This window comes from Pantherophis guttatus, chromosome 2, assembly GCF_059756535.1.
Source record: "Pantherophis guttatus breed Tessera chromosome 2, ASM5975653v1, whole genome shotgun sequence".
Lineage (NCBI taxonomy): Eukaryota > Metazoa > Chordata > Lepidosauria > Squamata > Colubridae > Pantherophis > Pantherophis guttatus.
Genome location: NC_142064.1, coordinates 211,791,236 through 211,810,623, shown reverse-complemented (window position 1 = coordinate 211,810,623; position 19,388 = coordinate 211,791,236). Strand labels below are relative to the sequence as shown.

At 37.5% G+C, this 19,388-nt stretch overlaps 1 protein-coding gene across 5 annotated transcripts in view; it reads right to left on the bottom strand.

The window, feature by feature from the left end:
- The window catches only part of LOC148115508 (uncharacterized), a 139,921-nt gene that overhangs the window by 23,600 nt on the left and 96,933 nt on the right, over window positions 1-19,388 (bottom strand). For all 5 annotated transcript variants that reach the window (XR_015732638.1, XR_015732639.1, XR_015732640.1 and 2 more), the window contains exon 3: window positions 2,909-3,017. Coding sequence is in view for 2 of the 5 variants with exons in the window: in XM_087887721.1 (XP_087743847.1) it covers window positions 2,909-2,973 (65 nt within the window). In the remaining 3 variants the exon portion in view is untranslated. The remainder of the gene's footprint in view (window positions 1-2,908; window positions 3,018-19,388) is intronic.

Below are 19,388 nucleotides of genomic sequence, written 5' to 3'. Positions count from 1 at the left end.
GCATAAAGGAAATTATTTCCTAATGAATCTTCATTTACCAGGTTTCAATAAGTGCAATAAACTTCATGTGTAGTGAACCAAAGCAATTTACATCAATTGCATAATGACACCATCATGCAAATTATGTAAAATGATGCAAGTGACATGATTTGCATCATTTATGAAATGACATCTTCGTGCAACATTTGGAAATAACGGACACCTCTGCTTTCCACCTGAGCTGTTAAATTGAGGTCTTAATGTCTTGCTCCATCTAAAGAACCTATAACCGAATAACAGACTTGGAAGGGAGCTTGGAGGTCTTCTAATCTAACTCCCTGTTCCAGCAGGATACCTTGGCTTATACCATTTCAGACAAATGGTTGTCCAATCTCTGACAAATGGTTTTCCAATTTCTATCTGTATAATATCAGAGTTTTAACAAACTTCTCAAAGCTTGGGAAAATGAATGGCAGTTTGATAAATATTATGAGACCGGAACATTTGCACATTCTTCCTCTATCAGGGAAGCAATTAGCAATTTTCTCACTATTTTAAGAGGCAGTCAGCAAGAGGATCAAAGAATCCTTGCCGTAATGAACTTTCTGATATATGGATTGCTGAAGTATACATATCCAGTTTCCAAAGATTATGTAATCCAATTTTTTTCCCCTTTAAATAAATCTGATTAATAAGATTGAGAATCTTCCTTGTGGTGAATGTCTGCCAAAGAATTGACAATCATTATGAGAGGCAAAGAAAGTTTTATCCTTATATTCTATTTTAACAAATGAAAATCTGCATAGCCAACGTCTATCGTGGCCTGCACAGTATATGAGTTGGGCATCTGATTTTATCACAAAATCTTAATGCAGTTCCCTGGGCTAACAATGCTGAGAAAGTACTGGATAAGGTTGGATAAGTGAGCAGGGACAGTCCATTATATCAGGAGCGTTTTGTTGACTGGGGATTCCAAATTGCTCCCATAATAAACTGGAGAAATGGAGGATGCCTTCTGGTGGTTTAATAATGCCACTGGAGTGAGGAGGGTGACTTTTATAACTTTTAAAAATGAGGATGGTTCCAGAGTAGAAATGGTTTATTTTTAGCAGTTAGTGTGATTTTGAAGGTGGGGGTGATTAAGGGAGGAAATGAGAGCACTTTGCCTTCCAGAAATACTCAATTTCCATTCTTGTGTTTATTGCTGCAAGATATCGGTTATTTTGATAATACAGAATGTTGTGATGCTTTGGGTTGCCCACCTCTGGATTATATAAACACAAGCTGTATTGGCTAAGACGCTGAGCTTGTTGATCGAAAAGTTGGCAGTTCAGCGGTTTGAATCCCTAGTGCTGGGATGGGGTGAGCTCCCGTTACTTGTCCCAGCTTCTGCCAACCTAGCAGTTCGAAAGCATGTAAAAAATGCAAGTAGGAAAATAGGGACCACCTTTGGTGGGACGGTAACAGTGTTCCGTGCGCTTTTGATGTTTAGTCACGCCGGCCACATGACCATGGAGCGCTGGCTCTTCGGCTTTGAAATGGAGATAAGCACCGCCCCCTTGAGTCGGGAATGACTACCACATATGTGCGAGGGGAACCTTTACCTTTACCTTAAGGCCAATGTGCTATCTTTGGTTCTCCATCAGAAACACCTAATTAGGTATCCATTATTCATGTAAGCATATTCATATTCAGAATAAAAAGTAAAAAGTAAAAAGCTATACTGCGAGGTCAGTGTTGACGAACCTTTTTGGCACTGAGTGTTGAAACAGGAATGCGCACGTGGGGGAGCACCGGAAACCAGAAGAACAGCTCCCCAGTGCGCACGCGTGGGAGCAAGCAGTTCTCCAGCACGCATATGCGTGCCGGGAAGCTAAGCTTCTGGTTTCCAGCGTGCACATGCGGGCCAGCCACCTGGTCTTCTGGTTTCTAGCATGCAAGCACGCGTGAAGACCAGCTGGCTGGTGCGCATGTGCATGCCAGAACCTGGAAGAGCAATGGGCAACAGCTGGCGTGCCTGGAGAGATGGCTCTGTGTGCCACTTCCGGCACGCGTGCCATAGGTTCCCCATCATGGTGCTAGGCCCTCTAAGGGTTTTGCACTTTCTTTGGAGATACATAATAAAGATTTTTGCTTCTCTAGCTCAGAAATCATTATCGAATGTGCAGATGTCTGAGGCTGGAACTGGTGATATTGGAAAAGAAATCAAAGGATTCATTGCCCATCTCTATATACACATATCTTTCATCAGTAATACTTGAAAGTAATGGTTGTCTAATTCACCTGTACAGGTAATCATTGATTTACAACCACAATTAAGCCCAAAATTTCTGTTGCTAAACAAGACAGTTGTTAAATGAGTTTTGGCCCATTTTATGACCTTTCTTGCCACAGTTATTAAGTAAATAACTGAAGCTGTTAAATTAGTACCACTGTTGTTAAGTGGGCCTGGCTTCCCCATTGATTTTGCTTGTCAGGAGGTCACAAAATGTAATCCCATGACCTCGGGATACTGCAACTGTCATGAATACATGCCAGTTGCCAAATGGTCAAATTTTGATCATGTGATGACAGGGATGTTGCATAAGTGTGAAAAATCGGCATAAGTCATTTTTTTTCAGTGCCATTGTAACTGCAAACGGTTACTAAACAAGTGATTGTAACTCAAGGACTACCTGTGTTCTATTCCTTTCTTCACACTCATGACTTTTCCACATACACAAACCACAAGGAATCAAGTGGTTTAATCCATTAGAGATGGATGAAAGACCTAAAATTCACCCATATGTACAGTATATGTTATTAGTATAGGTATATAATGGTTCCTTCAAAGCCAGTGAAAATATCTTTAAATATATTTCAGTAATTTGACACTCTTCTAAATGCATCATCCTGGCCACATGAATCAAAGCAAATGGGAATCTCTTACTTTATGACCTGCAGAGCTGTAAATAAGGGTAAATGAGAGTAGCAATTGAGGTGGAGGTAGTTCATGAAGTTCCAAAGAATTTGACAGATGGATTCACAAGAAGCACAGCCTGCATGAAAAAGAAAACCAGAGTGAACAGAAAGGCCAAATCCATTATACTATGAAAAACTATAAAAGATTCCTGTCAAGAAGGCATGATTTTACGGCCATCAACATCTTTGCAGCCAATTGTATTTTCTGGCAGGTTCCTTGCACCATCTGACTTCATTTGGCTTAGTTCTTAATTTAAAAATAATTAAATGGGAGGTTGGCATACTGTATGGCAAAGCACTAGGCTTCGGCATCAGACTTATATATAAGAACACAAAAATATTTCTAGGACTCTTACTGTTCCCATAAACATTCTTAGGTAATACAAATGAAATATGTGCTTCTCTAATGCTCTGAGGGTCTTCTGAGCTGGTAATTTCTCATTCAAATTTGACCCAGCTCCTGATCTGTAAAGAGCATAATCACATCAATCATCCCACTCATGTGCACCCATGTACCCATACTTGTCAGAAACTCAAGTTTTCATAGCGAACCCATCGCTGCCATTAATCTAGGCCAAGACAAATACAAATAATTTATGCCAGAGGCAGATGCGAAAGGAAAAACAAAACACCCAATGAATTAGCCTAGGGCCGGTAGCCTAATTCCCTTCAGCTATTAGATCTAATTTTCTCTGTCACATGCAATCTCCATTTTTACCCAGTCTGCTGCCACAGCCTTCCCCATTCCTCTTTAGACATAAGGTTCAGGAAATCTCACAGCCTCTGGATTATAACATGGAAGGGGAGGGGAGGGGGCTGCCAACAACAAAGCTTTTGGCTGAGCTTCAGCCTATTTTCTTTTCTTTTCTCCTGGATTGATGCATATACTACTATACATCAAGCAATTTAGCAGGGAAGATTACTTTTTTGGATGCATAAGGAAGGCAGCTGACACTAAAATCCAATTTTAAAAGATTTTATTAAATAAAAAGGAGAGGAGGAATCTGAGAAAATATGCAATACAGAATAAGCAAATATAAGGCTACAGAGCAGTTTGTGCTGAATAATTTAAAAACTCATAGCTTAACGCTATAGGATCTTCACACACAAAACATCACACATTACATCCATCTTTGCTCTCTATTGTCAGAGATTTAGTGATTGACACTTGGAAAATGTTCTGCTACTCAGGGTTAGGCAAAGGGATTGCCATACTAATACTTACACGTAATCAGACACACCTCAGGATGCAAATAGAATTATTAACCATCACAAGAAAGGAAGACAAAAGGAGACATTGAGAATAAAATTACTATTTTCCTTTTGCCATTGACGCATTTAAGATGTAAAGTCATGTCCTGTAGATTTGGGGGGGGGGGACTGTAAGAAATGGGCTCTGCCAGGTTTTGATAATACAGAAAGGAGTATTTTGGCACATAGAGGCATACCTATTTTGCCTAAGGCTCTTTTCTGCAATGTATAGTTTTGTTTGCCATTTATCCACACTTTTTGTCATACTGTTTATCATTCAGTTTAAATTTGATGTTTCTTAGCAAATATTCCTATTGCAAAAAAGGAACATCCAGAGTGTCCAATTTCCTTTCCTAAACTGTATCTTTTTTATGACAGTTTGTTTCTATTGCCCGTTTCCTACTGAATACAACTTCACATTTTTTAAATTTGGAAAGTAGTGATTCTTCTGGGGAAAACTGATGCAATCAAGCCATCAAATATGAAAACAGAATTCAGGGTAAATGATAGTTTTTCAGATTAAGAATAGCCATTGTTTCCTGGAAATAAACAAACACACACACACACACACACACAATTGTCCTGTCCCCTGCCCCTCCCGGCACTACAATGTTGCTAAAACATGAGCCAGCAGGGATGGTGTGTAGAACTTTGCAATGAATAGTTGTTATCATCAAAATGAGAAATATGATGCAGGTGGACTGCACAGGGAATATCCCCAAATGTTGAAAAATGGCCTTTCCCAAATGGAGAGAACACATTTAGATTTTTTAACAGGAAAGAGCAATAAGATTGCTGGCTACAAAATATTGTAATCTTAATAATCCTGCCTAATCTCTGGATGCCTATATTCAAACAGTTGTTCATCTTGAAACTGTTTTGTGAAGGAGGTCATTAATCTTTCCTGCTAGGATTTAATAATTCAGCTGCTGCCTTCCTATATATCAGTGGGTCATTTTGACCATTAAAGAAACCAATATCTTAACTGATCTTGCTTCTTCAGAAAGCGGTCCTTTGAAAAACGCAAGTGTACTCTTTCTGCTATAAAACTGCATGCAGTTAAAAATACGTCTACCTAATGCCTAAATGCCTTTTTTCTATAATGCAAAACACCAAAGTGAAAAATCCTTATTCATACTAATGACATATGAGCACACCCACTTAGGCGACTCATTTCAAGTTGCTCCTCAGCAAAGAGATTAAAAACTTCATTCAGAGCAATACTGCACTATGTATGCTGAAGTTTCAGTGCTAGATTTTAAAGCACACTCAATCATTTGCCTTTGACTACCTGTCTACTTCAGTTTTAGCAGGGCAATGACAGCGATAGCAATTATGGTAGAAGAAGAGTATAATGAGTAATGACTGAATTAACATCCCGTAGTTACAGCCTGTTGGTTCTGATGCAGCAACGAAAGCCAATTCTGCACATTATTAGACATGTAAAAGAGAATTTTGATCCAGGTTCCCTAGATTCTTCCAAAGAAATACAGTACCGTGTTTCCCTGAAAATAAGACCCTGTCTTATATTTTTTTGAACCCTGAAATAAGCACTTGGCCTTATTTTCGGGGAGGTTTTATTATTTTGGGGGGCATGGAGCAAGATGGGGATATTTTGGGGGAGGGCTTATTTTAGCACATGAGCTCAAAAGCCCGATTGGGCTTATTATCAGGAGATGTCTTATTTTTAGGGAAACAGGGTACATTAAACATATTCTGCAATAAAGTCCAAAAAAAGATTAACTCCTCATAGATGGCTATTTTGAGGAGAAAATATTGACCCAATAACTTAACTAGAGTTAAACAAGACGGGGAGGAGAGAGAGAACCCTAAAAATCACATTTAAATGGTAACATTGAAAATGAACTAGGGAAAAAGAGGGAAAACTGGAAAGATGCTGCAAGAAACTCCAGATCATATTTATTATTTTGTTACCTAGCCATTAGATATCAATACTGAAACTACAAGATATTTTGCAGTGGTTTGTTCTCCAAGCTTATTTCAAATTATCACAAAGGTGCTTTTTCAGGAGGCAACTGGACTTTCTTGCTTTTTCTTTTGAAGATGTTTTGCTTTTCATTCAAAAAGCTTCTTCAGCTTTGACAAGATTTTCCTTAATAATCCTTCTGTCCAGAGCTATGGACATAGCTTCCAAAGCTGACACCTTCCATTCCCCACTATCCTTCTTGGATGAGAAGTGAAATGTCTTCAAAAGAAAAAACAAGAAAATCCAGTTGCCTCCTCAAAAAACACCTTTGGGACAACCATGACCTGGATGACTGAGAATCTCTACAGACTTGTTTCAGTTTAGTTTCTGAACATTTCATTACCAGACTAGGTAACATCATCAGCAGAATTTTCTTATCCTGTTCTTCTTTAGCTTACATGTACAGCAACCAAATATCAGAAGCGATGAAGTGAGCTGTTAAAAGCACAAGTGAGCTTGTGCTTTTAAATACAATCAGAAAAGTCTGAAAAAGTGTTACTAGATTCACAGAACTTATGCTGTGCAAGTCTAGTAACACGTAAGCATGAGCTGCGCAAGTCTAGAGCTATCAGTGCAACAACTGCAATACCTACATGTTTCCGCAATATGTGCCAGGACGTTCCATACCAAATTGACCTGACCAGTCATCTTCAGACACACCAAACTTAATTTTAAAGTGATGGATGATGCTGAGGTCTCCACTGATGGATAAACAACTACACTCTTTCTGATTTGAGGCTCTAAGAGAGCTAAGGGATCATTTGTTGATGATATATGGTCCATTTAAAAGTCCCAGGATATAAGTAGAAATGCTACACAGGACATCTTTAGAAATCACATCGAAGTTCTGTCTTATCAATGCTCAGGGAACCATCTCTATACAATATAAATTACAGCTTTCCTATTTTCTATCACAGCCTTTTCAAAGTAAAAATCTGAGAAAACAATTAATGAAGAGATTACAGACCAGGCAGGGCTTTTGATGGCAAGCAGGTAGCACAGGAAACAAGATGGACATAACCTGAGTCATTTTTAAAATGAATACCTATTTATAGCACATACATAAATCTAAAGAAATATTTATTTATTTATTTATTTATTTGTTTGTTTCCATTTCTATACCGCCCTTCTCCAAACAGGACTCAAGGCGGTGAACAGCCAAAGTAAAAAACAGAACATACAAAATTTAAAAACAGTTTAAAATAATTAAATATTTTGGCCGTAAATTAAAACAACCCAATTTAAAATCAATTTAAAATTTAACTCAAGCCAACACAGGTATACATTTTAACACCATGCTTTTAAGTACCCAAAGATCATACATATTTGTATTACTTAGCAGGAAAATTCAAGTAGAGTAGGTTTACTTTGAGATAGAAAAATGTGGATTAGACAGCATCACCACCAGATGGATTATTAACTGGCTGATCAACCACATTCAACATGTAGTTCTTAATGGAACTGCATCTACACAGAGGGAAGTATATAGTGGGGAACCCAAAGGGTCTGTCTTAGACCCAGTACTTCTCATTATCTTCATAAATGATTTAGATGAGGAAATAGAAAGGGAACTCATCAGATTTGCAGGCCACACAAAGTTGGTGTCAAATAGCCCAAACGCCAGAAGATAGGCTCAAGATGCAAAAGGATCTTGACAGACTTGAACACTGGACCCTAACTAATAAAATGAAATTCAATAGTGAAAAAATTAAAGTTCTACACTTAGACAAGAAACACCAAACACACAGGTATAGAATAGGTGGTACCTGGCTCAAAAGCAGTAATTGTGAGGAGGGTCTTGGAGACCTAGAGGACAATTATTTAAATAAAGGCCAGCAGTGTGCTGCAGCCACCAAAAAAGCTAATGTAGTCTTAGGTTGCAGAGGGATAGAATCAAGATCACAGGGACTCAAATGGTAAAAAGTACCATTTTATAATGCCTTGCTAAAACCACACCTGGAATATTACATCCAGTTTGGGTCACTACAATGTAAAAAATATATAGGGCTGTAGAAAGAGTGCAGAGAAGAGCAACAAACATGATTATGGGACTGGAGGCTAAAAATATGAAGAACGGTTGCAGGAACTGGGTATGTCTAGTTTAATGAAAAGAAGGACTAGGGGAGACATGATAGCTGTGTTCCAATATCTTAGAGGCTGCCACGAAGAAGAGGGAGTCAAGCTATTCTCCAAAGCACCTGAGGGCAAGACAGCAATGGGCGGAAACTAATCAATGAGAGAACCAACTTAGAATTAAGGAGAAATTTCCTGAAAGTGAGAACAATTAATCAGTGGAATAACTTGCCTCCAGAAGTTGTGGGTATTCCATCACTGGAATCTATTTAAAAATAGATTGGACAATAGATTGATCTGAAACAACATGAGATCTCCTGCTTGAGCAGGAAACTAGAAGGGCTCCAACGTCTCTTCCAACTTGTTATTCTGCCTAACTTTCTCATATTGTTACTTGATCTTCACAGTGGCATTTGTCCCCTCCTTTCCATTTTGCATTTTCAAATTCTGGATGACAAACAATAATTTAGCGACATCCATGCATGAAATAACTGCTTCTGATCCTGGACAAGAGTTGCAAATAGTCAAATCAAACACTGGTGCTAAATCAAACTTAGGTGTAATAAAGCATGACCGTATGGACTGCGTTTTGTAGATGTATGCATTAATAATAATAAAAAAAAAACCCATGTCACTGCTCTGTAATGAAATATATTGTTTTGAAATATATTTCAGAAAAAAATGGTAAAGGCTTAAAGGTTTCTGATTTATGTTTTAAAAAATAACTCCATTCAATTATATTACAAAATCCAAAAATCAGGCTCAGAACCAAATTTGTAATAGTCATTTACTGCACCTTACAGAAGCTCAATCCTTTTGGGGCTGGAATTTATGTCTTCTATCTTGCTGTTAAGTCTACTGTCTATAAATAATGGGATATACACACTGTATAAACACTCTCACTAAACCAAAGTTATGGTAGGATAGCTGCTGCCTGTCCCTTGGGAATCTGTGCACAATCTTTGGAGACAGTAATAGGATTTATTCTTTATTCTCTGACAGCCAGTCATTTGGGAGTAATTGGATTTATACTGTAACCCTTAAGGATGATTTCTGCAATCTTTTTGGAGAATATAATAGAATTGAAGCAGCACCTCCTGATTTCAGGCAAAATTAACAACTGCAGATCAGCCAAATTGATCCATAGTCTGCAAGTAAACAGTATGGCATACATTTAAATGCTAAAAAATTAGAGTCTGGTATTAACTACCCCTTCTTGTTGGCATCATCAGTCTTTGCTGTGCAGAGACGATGACAGCACCTTTAAATCTTTTCTTGGTCAACCCAGTTTTCCTTACAGTTTTTTTCATTGATTCAGATTGATTTAAAATCAATTTTTCTAAAGAACTAAAGCATAATTATCTGTGATGTTTACTAGGACTGTAGGAATGCTTAGCATTGATTCTTTTTCAAATGGATGAAAGCGTCCATTAGCTTGCTTTTCAGTTCTTTTTCTAAAATACCAATACTAGTAATTACCTATTTTCAAAAATAATCCTAGAAATAGAACTCTTCAAAGGTAATAAAATCAATTTGGAGCATTCAAACCAACCCCCCCCACACACACAATGATAGCATCCTAGCTACTTTTAATTTACAGCTATTTCACTTGCTAATTTTAGTACATTTTCTGTTTTGTATTGCAGTGAAAGAGAACTCTTTGGAACAAATACCTTAGTCAGGATAGCAAGATAAGTAACATGCCACTAAAACAGTTCTAGGCAGAGATAGGTAAATCTAAAATAATTCTCAGAGTAAGTTTGATTGCATTCATATTATTCATATTATAGCAATATAGGGAACTAAACGTATCAGATGAAGACATTTTGAATTTTTTGTGTGGACGCAACCATTTCTATTGACCAGTCTAGAAAAATTATCTTTTCTACAATAGAGCAGGGCATCTGCATTGTTAAGTCAATTTTTGAAACATGCAAACTAAAAGCAGGTAGTGATTATGAATACAGAAGCAAATGTCTTTTTTGAGCCAAGATTTGTCTCCTGTTCCCAACAGTCTTTTCAGCAATTTTTCCAATGTTGACACCAATGCATGTTACTTTCTACATCTACAGTATAAATCCAATCCTTTTAAAATTATTGTGACCCCTGAAACAGCTATTTCTCTGATCATAAAAACCTGTGTGTCCTTTAACTAATCCTGAGAAGTAACAAATTAAACTGCATCCTGTATAAATTAAATTGAATCAAGTGAGGGGAATTCAGTCTATTAAAATCAACTGTGATTATTGCAATCAAGTGAATTTAGAATGCTCACTTTCAAAAAGCTTTGGATCAATGAAATCAGCTGCAGCTGACTTTGTATCAGGTTTTTGAATATGCATCACAGTAGCCTTCACTCTTTGATATTTTTAAAGTTGATATAAAAGGGAAGTACAGAGTTCAAAACTATTTTTTTTAAAAAAAAACCAACCTAAAGGGCATTTTCCTCCCCAAATTATTTTTTATATAATTTATTTATAAGATTCTGTAATTTCTTTTATGTCTCTTAATACATCTGCATGAGAAATAAAGGTTTATATGTGGATTACGGCCAATATCTAACATGCCAATTTAAGAACCTTAAGTTTAAATAACTATTATTCTCAAACCCACCCTTTTTTCATCTTGTAGGACATGGATTTTCAGGCTTTAAATTCTTTGATACTCAGTACGTACTCTATAGCCAACCAAAAATGTCTTTAACTTTGTGCAAAGTTTTTCTATTTTAATTCTCCTAGTCAGGTCCATCTGGGGAGTTCTTGTGCCAAGTTAAAGCTGAGCATCTTAAATCATTCTTACTATTGCTGTAGGTATTTTTTCCTGCTTGGATTTTATTTTTAATAACTTGTAATAGCAGAAGACTAGCTCTTGGGAATAACAGGATTACCATCAAATATCTTTTTCTATTTGCTGGCCTTTTAGAGGCTTGATTTATGTTAAAACCTGGAAAAGCTGGTGGATTAATTGAGGACTGAAGGAAGGATGTGAATAAGTGGCTCAGGATTTCAAGGACTAGAGACCTAAAAATAAAAACTTATGTGATTCAAGATATCTCCCAAATATTAACCAACTTCAAGTGAGTTCAGTGTTATGGGGAATGGCTATTGAAATCTAATAAATGATTAATAGGATTTCTCGCTTTCAGCTACATAAGAAACTACAACTATGGAAATGCTGTACAATATTTTTGTTCTATTGTTTTGTGCAGCTGCATATCAACCAGAAGAAGCCCAATATCAAAGATTTCCTACTGTTTCTGTTGGAATTAATTGTTGGAATGTATTTCTGTGCATCAACTACAGTAGTATTCAGCCAGTAGATGGCAGTATTTACATGTTTGGATCTATGGCATATACTTTATGTTCTTTTGTTCTAAGTAGTTTCCTGTTACAGTTAAATAGTTGAGCAGTAAAGCACATGGTGACTGTACTCTTTGTTTGCTCTATGGTGCTTTATATAAACAGAATTTCTAACAATTTCTTCTCTAACTGTAATAATCAGTAGGACTTTAGGCTAAGAATATCCTTTTGATAAGCTTCAACTAATTCCAAATTATCAGCAATGTTCTGTACATATAGCTATGGTGCACTCTTTAGAACGCTTGTGAGATTTTTCAAAGCTGCTTGGCACATCTTTTAGACATGGAGAGCAGCTTGCAAACTAAGTAAAATGATCCTTCACCTACATACATAGTCTTTAAAAAACTCCAATGTCATTCACTGTTGTTCTGCCTTCTTTAGCACATATGGTTAATATTAACATATGGACTGGTGTCATAATCAACTGCCTTATTAAGATACATTCAGAAGCTTCTTGGATATCATGGGTGAAGGCAGTCACAAGCAGCATTTAAACCACATCTAGTAGTATACACTCCAGGAGGAAAAATGATTACTCTATTGATTTGCAGAATATTTATATGAGTAAAGCATAAGTAAAGCTACTTCAGTTTATTCAGCTTCTTTGGATGCCATATATGAAGCTATAGTTTCCAACTACGGTAAATTAGCAGAATGTGGCATTACCTGTGGCTCATTAATTTTATCACAGATTAAGTAGATTAAATATTTGAATCTTGTCTTTGTATATTTTCTTTCTGTTTCAGCTAGTTCCTCATGAAATCTGGACATAACCAAAATTTCTCAAATGTTAGAACTAAAATGATGGCTGAATCATTTTTTATTGAGTTTCCAAAAATATATTCTCTGTAAACTATTTTCTTCCCACATATTTTCATAGTATTCATCCACTTTCAATAGTTAAAACATTTTTCTTATTATTCAGAAACACACGTCACAGAATTATATCTGTATCTGTATCTCTAGTAATGCCTCTCAGACTTTATGAATTTCTATTCCCGTTTCTTAAATTCACTATCTATTCTGTACTCCCCGGTTTCAACTAATCCTTTTCCTCTTAGTTCTTCAATATCTCTTCTGTATTCATACAGAATATAGCAATAGCTAATTGACTCTAGGGAAAAAGGACATTTTTGACATTTTGGAAATTCCTCACCTTTCATATATTTAAAGACATATAATCAACAAGACATCAGAAATCATCCCCTCACTTCCTCTGCTCATATCTAATGGCTAATTTAAGAAAGACCAAATTAAAATCTGTGGAAGAATCTTCATGGAATGATGAAAAATAAAGGGAGCAGTTTGAGCAACAAGTACATACTTTTATTTTTTATCTCAGAAGATTAAGGCAACTGATGGAGACACATATTCTAAAACGTGGTAGCATCCAGCTATCACTACAATATTTCTGACAATTTCTGTCCCTACTTTAGGAGATAGACTCTTATGCAGCATTACTATTGATTGGCTGCTACTTGGGTGGTCTCAACAAATGGAATGTTGATTTGGTCAATTTTTATCGGTAAATAAACCACAGAATGATTAACACACACTAATTAACAGGAAAATCATTTCAAAGCTTACAGTTTTCTTCACCAGTAGTTAGACAAGGCAATTTCTCTTATTGAACTGTTTCGTATCTATAAACAGATGGTTGTATATTTTTTAAAAAAAAGCAATTTCACAATATGGTGAAGTTTCACATATAGTATGCCTCTGTTAATTGGGGTGGATGGAAATATTCTGGGTTTTTTTTCTGCACTCCCCCCAATCTGTTTTGGAGGATTAGGGCATGGACAAACAAAATACCATGGGAGACGCTGCAGGAATCTGCAGTGAGAAGTTGGCAAAATCTGTTTCTTTCCCTTTTCATTATTGAGAGAGTTTGCTGGAATCTTTCCAATATTTGTACAAGGGCCATTCTGGATCAAAACCTTTATCTGGAAATATCTACATTCAGTTCAAAAAATGGCAACAGGGAAGTGCACACCCAGGTTTCTTTCTTTGTGTGTGTGTGTGGGGGGGGGGGTGTTGGTTCTCAGAATAAACCACAATCTCCTTGAAGTTGATTAGCATTTTTATGTCAAATGTCTATGGAGATTCTCAATCATCCAGATCATGGTTGTTCCAAAGGTGCTTTTACAACAGGCAACTGGACTTTCTGGTTTTTTTCTTTGAAGACATTTCGCTTCTCATCCAAGAAGCTTCTTCAGCTCTGACGTCTATCTGGAATTTGAATGTGGAGAGCTGAAGAAGCTTCTTGGATGAGAACCGAAATGTCTTCAAAGAAAAAAACAGAAAGTCCAGTTACCTGTTGTAAAAGCACCTTTGGGACATTTTTATGCCACTTTAACAACAGCAATAGCACTTAGTCTTATACCACACATGTTGCTTTACAGTACTCTCTTGAGTAGTTTACAATGTCAGCATACTGCCCGAAAAAATCTGGGTCCTAATTTTACCAACCTTGGAAGTATGGAAGGCTGAGTCAACCTTGAGCCCCATCAGAATCAAATTCCAGGCTGTGAGCAGAGTTGCATTCTAACCACTGCACCACCAGGCTCCAATGGGGAAAAAGTGGGAGGCTTATTTTGATTTAAATATACCACCCCAGGCAAAGTGCTGAAAAAGCATAGACTCTGCTCCTCTACCTAATGGTATAATATCATGACCTCCAGCCTTTGCTTAATGAAATGCACACCAAGATAGTTTTGTGATGTTTTTCTGTATGCAAACTGCAAATTTTGTCTGTGGTGGTTCAAAAACACTATATCTAGGTTTCTTTCTTTCAAATGGGGTCAATAATGGCATATTAAAGAGTTAGACTGTACACATGGTGTATGTATGTGTGTCAAAACAGGTTAGTTGCGGGTTGCCATGCTAAAACATTTATGCACGTATGTGCGGAAGGGAGTAGAGAGGGGGGAAGTGCACTGCTGCAATTCACATCTTGCCTTTTTTGAGTTTTGAGTTGCCTGCATATAATAACCTAATCCACAAGAAAGAAGGGAGCCTTCAGGGACAGAAAACATTCATGCACACTATATAATCTGCACTTTTCTCTGACACAATCCTCATTGCAGTTCATGCTTGGAAACCAAAGAATTTCACCCTTCACCTGTAGTCAAACAGTTTTTCAGCTTTCTGTTCTTCACAAAACAGTTTTTCAGCTTTTGGGAACCAATGTTTGGGTGAAGAAATGAAGGGCAGAAATTGTGTGGATTACACAAAGGGAGTAGGGATTATGAGGAAGATACATCCTATAACTGAGCCAAAGTAATTGCTTTAGATAGAAGCTATTTTCCCATCATTTGCCCACTGCTCTAGGTAAACAACTAATGATTTACATGCAGCCCAGCAAAATCCTAGCTCCAATTAATGTAGTTCAGATCCATCTCTCCCCTGTGGGAATTGTTTTGCCTTGAGCATTGTTTTGCCTTGTGATGAGCATCCTCATCACAAGTGCAGCCTCTCTGTTCAGGCTAGCTACCAATCAGGCTAGCCTGATAGGTGATTTGGGGCCTTAGGCAATCTCTACCTATTGGTCTTTCCTTTCCTTTTGTTTTCTGAACTGATTGGAATGTAGAGATGAGGAATGCAAATGGCCCAGGTGGTTCTCTGTGAAAGTCTTTTTCTGCCTTATTATACCGTAGATATTGTAAATCCTAGGTCTGCAACTATAGGAATTGGCAGTGATGGCAGAGACAGGGAGGGAGAGAGAGAGCGCGATATCCCTATGTAGTTAGGCAGATATGCCTGCATAACTACATCTAGAGCAGTGGTGAAATCCAAAGTTTTTTACTATCGGTTCTGTGGGCGTGGCTTGGTGAGCGTGATGTGGCTTGGTGGACGTGGCTTGGTGAGCATGGCAGGGGAAGGATACTGCAAAATCTCCATTCCCACCTCACTCCAGGGGAAGGATACTGCAAAATCTCCATTCCCACCCCACTCTGGGGCCAGCCAGAGGTGGTATTTTCCTGTTCTCTGAACTACTCAAAATTTCCACTACCGGTTCTCCAGAACCTGTCAGAACCTGCTGGATTTCACCCCTGATCTAGAGATGTTCAGACATGGAAAGCTTATAGTGTTATGAATCAAAACTCACTTTGGAGCAATTCCACCTTTTGCTGCTTAACATATTTTTTTTTTTTATTGAAAAGTTTTACAAAAAGTTTACATATTTCCCCCCCCCCTTCCCTACCTCAACCTCCCCCCTCCCCCCTCCCCTTCCCAGAACAAATTACAGGGTATGCTTAACATATTTTTGATAAGAAAAAAAAGACAAAGGCCAATTTACACAGCATGCTAGTTTATACCAAAATAGAATTTTGGGATTCAGCACATTGGACAAAGTCAGCCATTGGGTAAACACCACAGTTTTGTTTTCTTAACCTGAATTTATGAATACTTACAGTTTAATGCAATAGTACCAAGGTTTTTTGCAGTAAATAACAAATATAATATTCTAGAATTTTTGTAATTTAAAATATTATAGGACGGACTGACACTTTCTTCTGTTTAAGTGTTCCAAGGATATCTTCACTGAATATGCAACATACAATCTGGTTTTTTCTGTAGGTATATATAATTTGAATGAGAAATAGATTTTGCATCTAGAGATCTTTCATTTTGCCCTTAAATTATTAAGCTGGGATATGCCTAACAATTTCTAGAGAGCTCTTGGGGATGATGGTCTTGGGGGTGTTTTTAGAAAATGTCTGAATGTTTATTTTTGAACAAGGTTGCTTGGCAGAATGATGCATTGAAAGAGGCTATGGATAAGAATAAAATGTGCATAAGAGAATTATTTCTGCAAACAATAATAATACTGATTGAATAATACTGTATGATGTGCGGACAGAGAAAAAAATAATTGCAAATAACATAGCTAAAGAGAAGAACATAATTAAAGTTCAAAAGGGCAAAGAAAATGTAAAACAATTTTGTTATTTTATTTATTTTATTTTATTGAATTTGTAAACCGCCCTACTCCCGAAGGACTCAGGGCGGTGAACAGCCATAGAATAAAACATATAAATACAAAATTTAAAATAGATTAAAACGAATTAAATAATTTGGCTGAACAAATTTAAAACCCCAATAATTTAAAATCAGATTTAAAATTTCCATTTAAAAGGGGAAAGACTTAGGTCAGGCTGGCTTGATGAAATAGGAAAGTCTTGAGCGCACGACGGAAGGTACGCAGATCCGGGATCCTCTGTATCTCCGGGGGGAGCTCGTTCCAGATAGTAGGTGCCCCCACGAGAAGGCTCTCCCCCTGGGGGCCGCCAGTCAACATTGTTTAGCCGACGGCACTCAGAGGAGCCCCTCTCTATGGGAGCGTACTGGTCGGTGGGAGGCTATTGGTGGTGGCAGGCGGTCCCGTAAATAACCAGGTCCTAAGCCATGGAGCACTCTAAAGGTGATAACCAAAACCTTGAAGCACACTCAGAAGACCACCGGGAGCCAGTGCAGCTTGCGCAGGAGAGGTGTTACATGAGAGTGCCACGTCGCTCCCGTCACCACCCGCGCGGCCGTACTCTGCGCCAGTTGGAGCCTCCGAGTGCTCCTCAAGGGGAGCCCCATGTAGAGATACACTGATTTGTATACTATAAAGATTTAGCTATATTACTTTTTCTTTTTCTTATTTAATGTCTTTAATTTCTTGTTAAGTTTTAGTCCTTTTCTACACTTTGCATAACCTTTTCTGTACAACTAGGAATAACAAGATGGATGGATGGATGCATGCAGTGGTGAAATCCATTTTTTTTTACTACCGGTTCTGTGGGCATGGCTTGGTGGGCGTGGTGTGGCTTGGTGGGTGTGGCAGGGGAAGGGTACTGCAAAATCTCCATTCCCACCCCACTCCTGGGGGAAGGATATTGCAAAATCTCTATTTCCACCCCACTCTGGGGCCAGCCAGAGGTGGTATTTGCCGGTTCCCCAAACTACTCAAAATTTCTACTACCGGTTCTCCAGAACCTGTCCAGAACCTGCTGGATTTCACCCCTGGATGGATGGATGGATGCATGCATGCATGCTCCTTAATGGAACTATCCCATGGAAAAGATGTTATATTGTTTTTATTTCAAATTGTGATTTTTAATGTTTTTGTACATTCCATTTTATTGTATACAGTTGCTATGCAAGAAGGGTGGCTATACAAATGCAATAAATAGGGCTTCAGAAATAAATTTTAATTGTGCAATAAGCAACCTGACAATATTTCAATAAAGGAATTTCAATGAAATTCTTATCCAAATTAGTTCTAGGGTTTTTTGTGATCAATGATAGCCCAATAGTCTTGGCTAGGTTTTATCTCCCTTTTTCATGAAGGGATTTCTCAGTGACAGTGAAATTAATTAGAATGTGATATTTAATTAAATAAAGTAGGGAATTGTAGCAAAAAGAAACATCCTTCCAACTTCAGACTTCAGTAGTTTACCTAAAGCCCCCACCCCCACCCCCTTTCCTACCTTCCTCTGGAGACAACATAAGTAGCGCTGCATCTTCTTGATACAAGAAGAAAGCTCCCACATTCTTTAATTAAGGTGAGTTTGTTTCTGAAATGCAGTTTTGACTGCCAAAAAACTGAGATATGCTGGCAACAAGACACCTTTCTTAATGAAATCAGAGCTGGTTGAAGTAAGCATTCAATCCAGGACACCTGTGCAGAGTTGAATAGCCTTTGTGAAAGCATCTGACAAACATTAACAACAGCTCTGCTATGGCCGGTAATTCCCACATCTCCTTTCTCATCTTCAAATTACTGATGGCAAACAAAGGCATTCATCACTAAATTTTATGCAGGTTGCTAGGACAATACCTTTCAAGCTAGCTCTTCGGAATCTAGGGACTGTTTCTAAATAAACATCATCAGTTTTCATAACAGTAGGAACCCACAACCTGAGTGCTAATGACCAGGATTCTTTATTGCTGTTCTGTCTGGGTCTGTGACACAACAGGCATCTTTGACTGAAGTATCTATGGGATCGCCAAGATCTAAGGCTTCTTTCTGTATGTGCCTGCTATTATTATCTTGTAATGAGATTAATGAAAGTGGTCAATTGAACAGAAGGCCTTACTCAAATATAATCTGTTGCATGTGGGTTGCCTTTAAATATTGAAACTGGAACCATATGTGATGGGCCGGCTCTCACTGTCACAAGATTCTAATTTGTTTTCACAATCAATTAAAGGTGCTGTTTTGCACCAGTAAAACTCCACGAGGAATAGGATTTCAATACCTCTTCTTATATGCCTTAAAACTAAGTTTACAGATACCTCTCTGTGACTTTTCTCTGTATTTCTTTAGTTTTGGAGGTTGTCTTTAAGGTGACCAATACATTTCTTATCAGAAGTCACTCTTTATCCCAGTAATAGCATATTAAGCATTTCAACGACTGTAGTCTTAATTATCTTAGTATAATCTTGTATCTTCGTATTTTACAAATTCTAGTTAGCAATATTAAACTCTAATAGTAAAATACAAAGGCTGGATATTAATTGATTGACTGAATAAACAAACAAACAAAACAAACAAACAAACAAACAAACAAATAAATAAATAAATAAATAAATAAATAAATAAATAAAGCAAGCCTTCTAGAGAGGCTTCTTGATGTCATATTGTCAGTTTGGCAACATGTTAAGGTTTTAAAGAAATCATTTCTGTAATGTCAAGTTAAGTATTTTAATATTTACCAAGTGTTTCTAAAATGAATATTTATGTCATAAAGGTTCAGTCCTGCCACTGACAGTTTTAGTGCTACTAT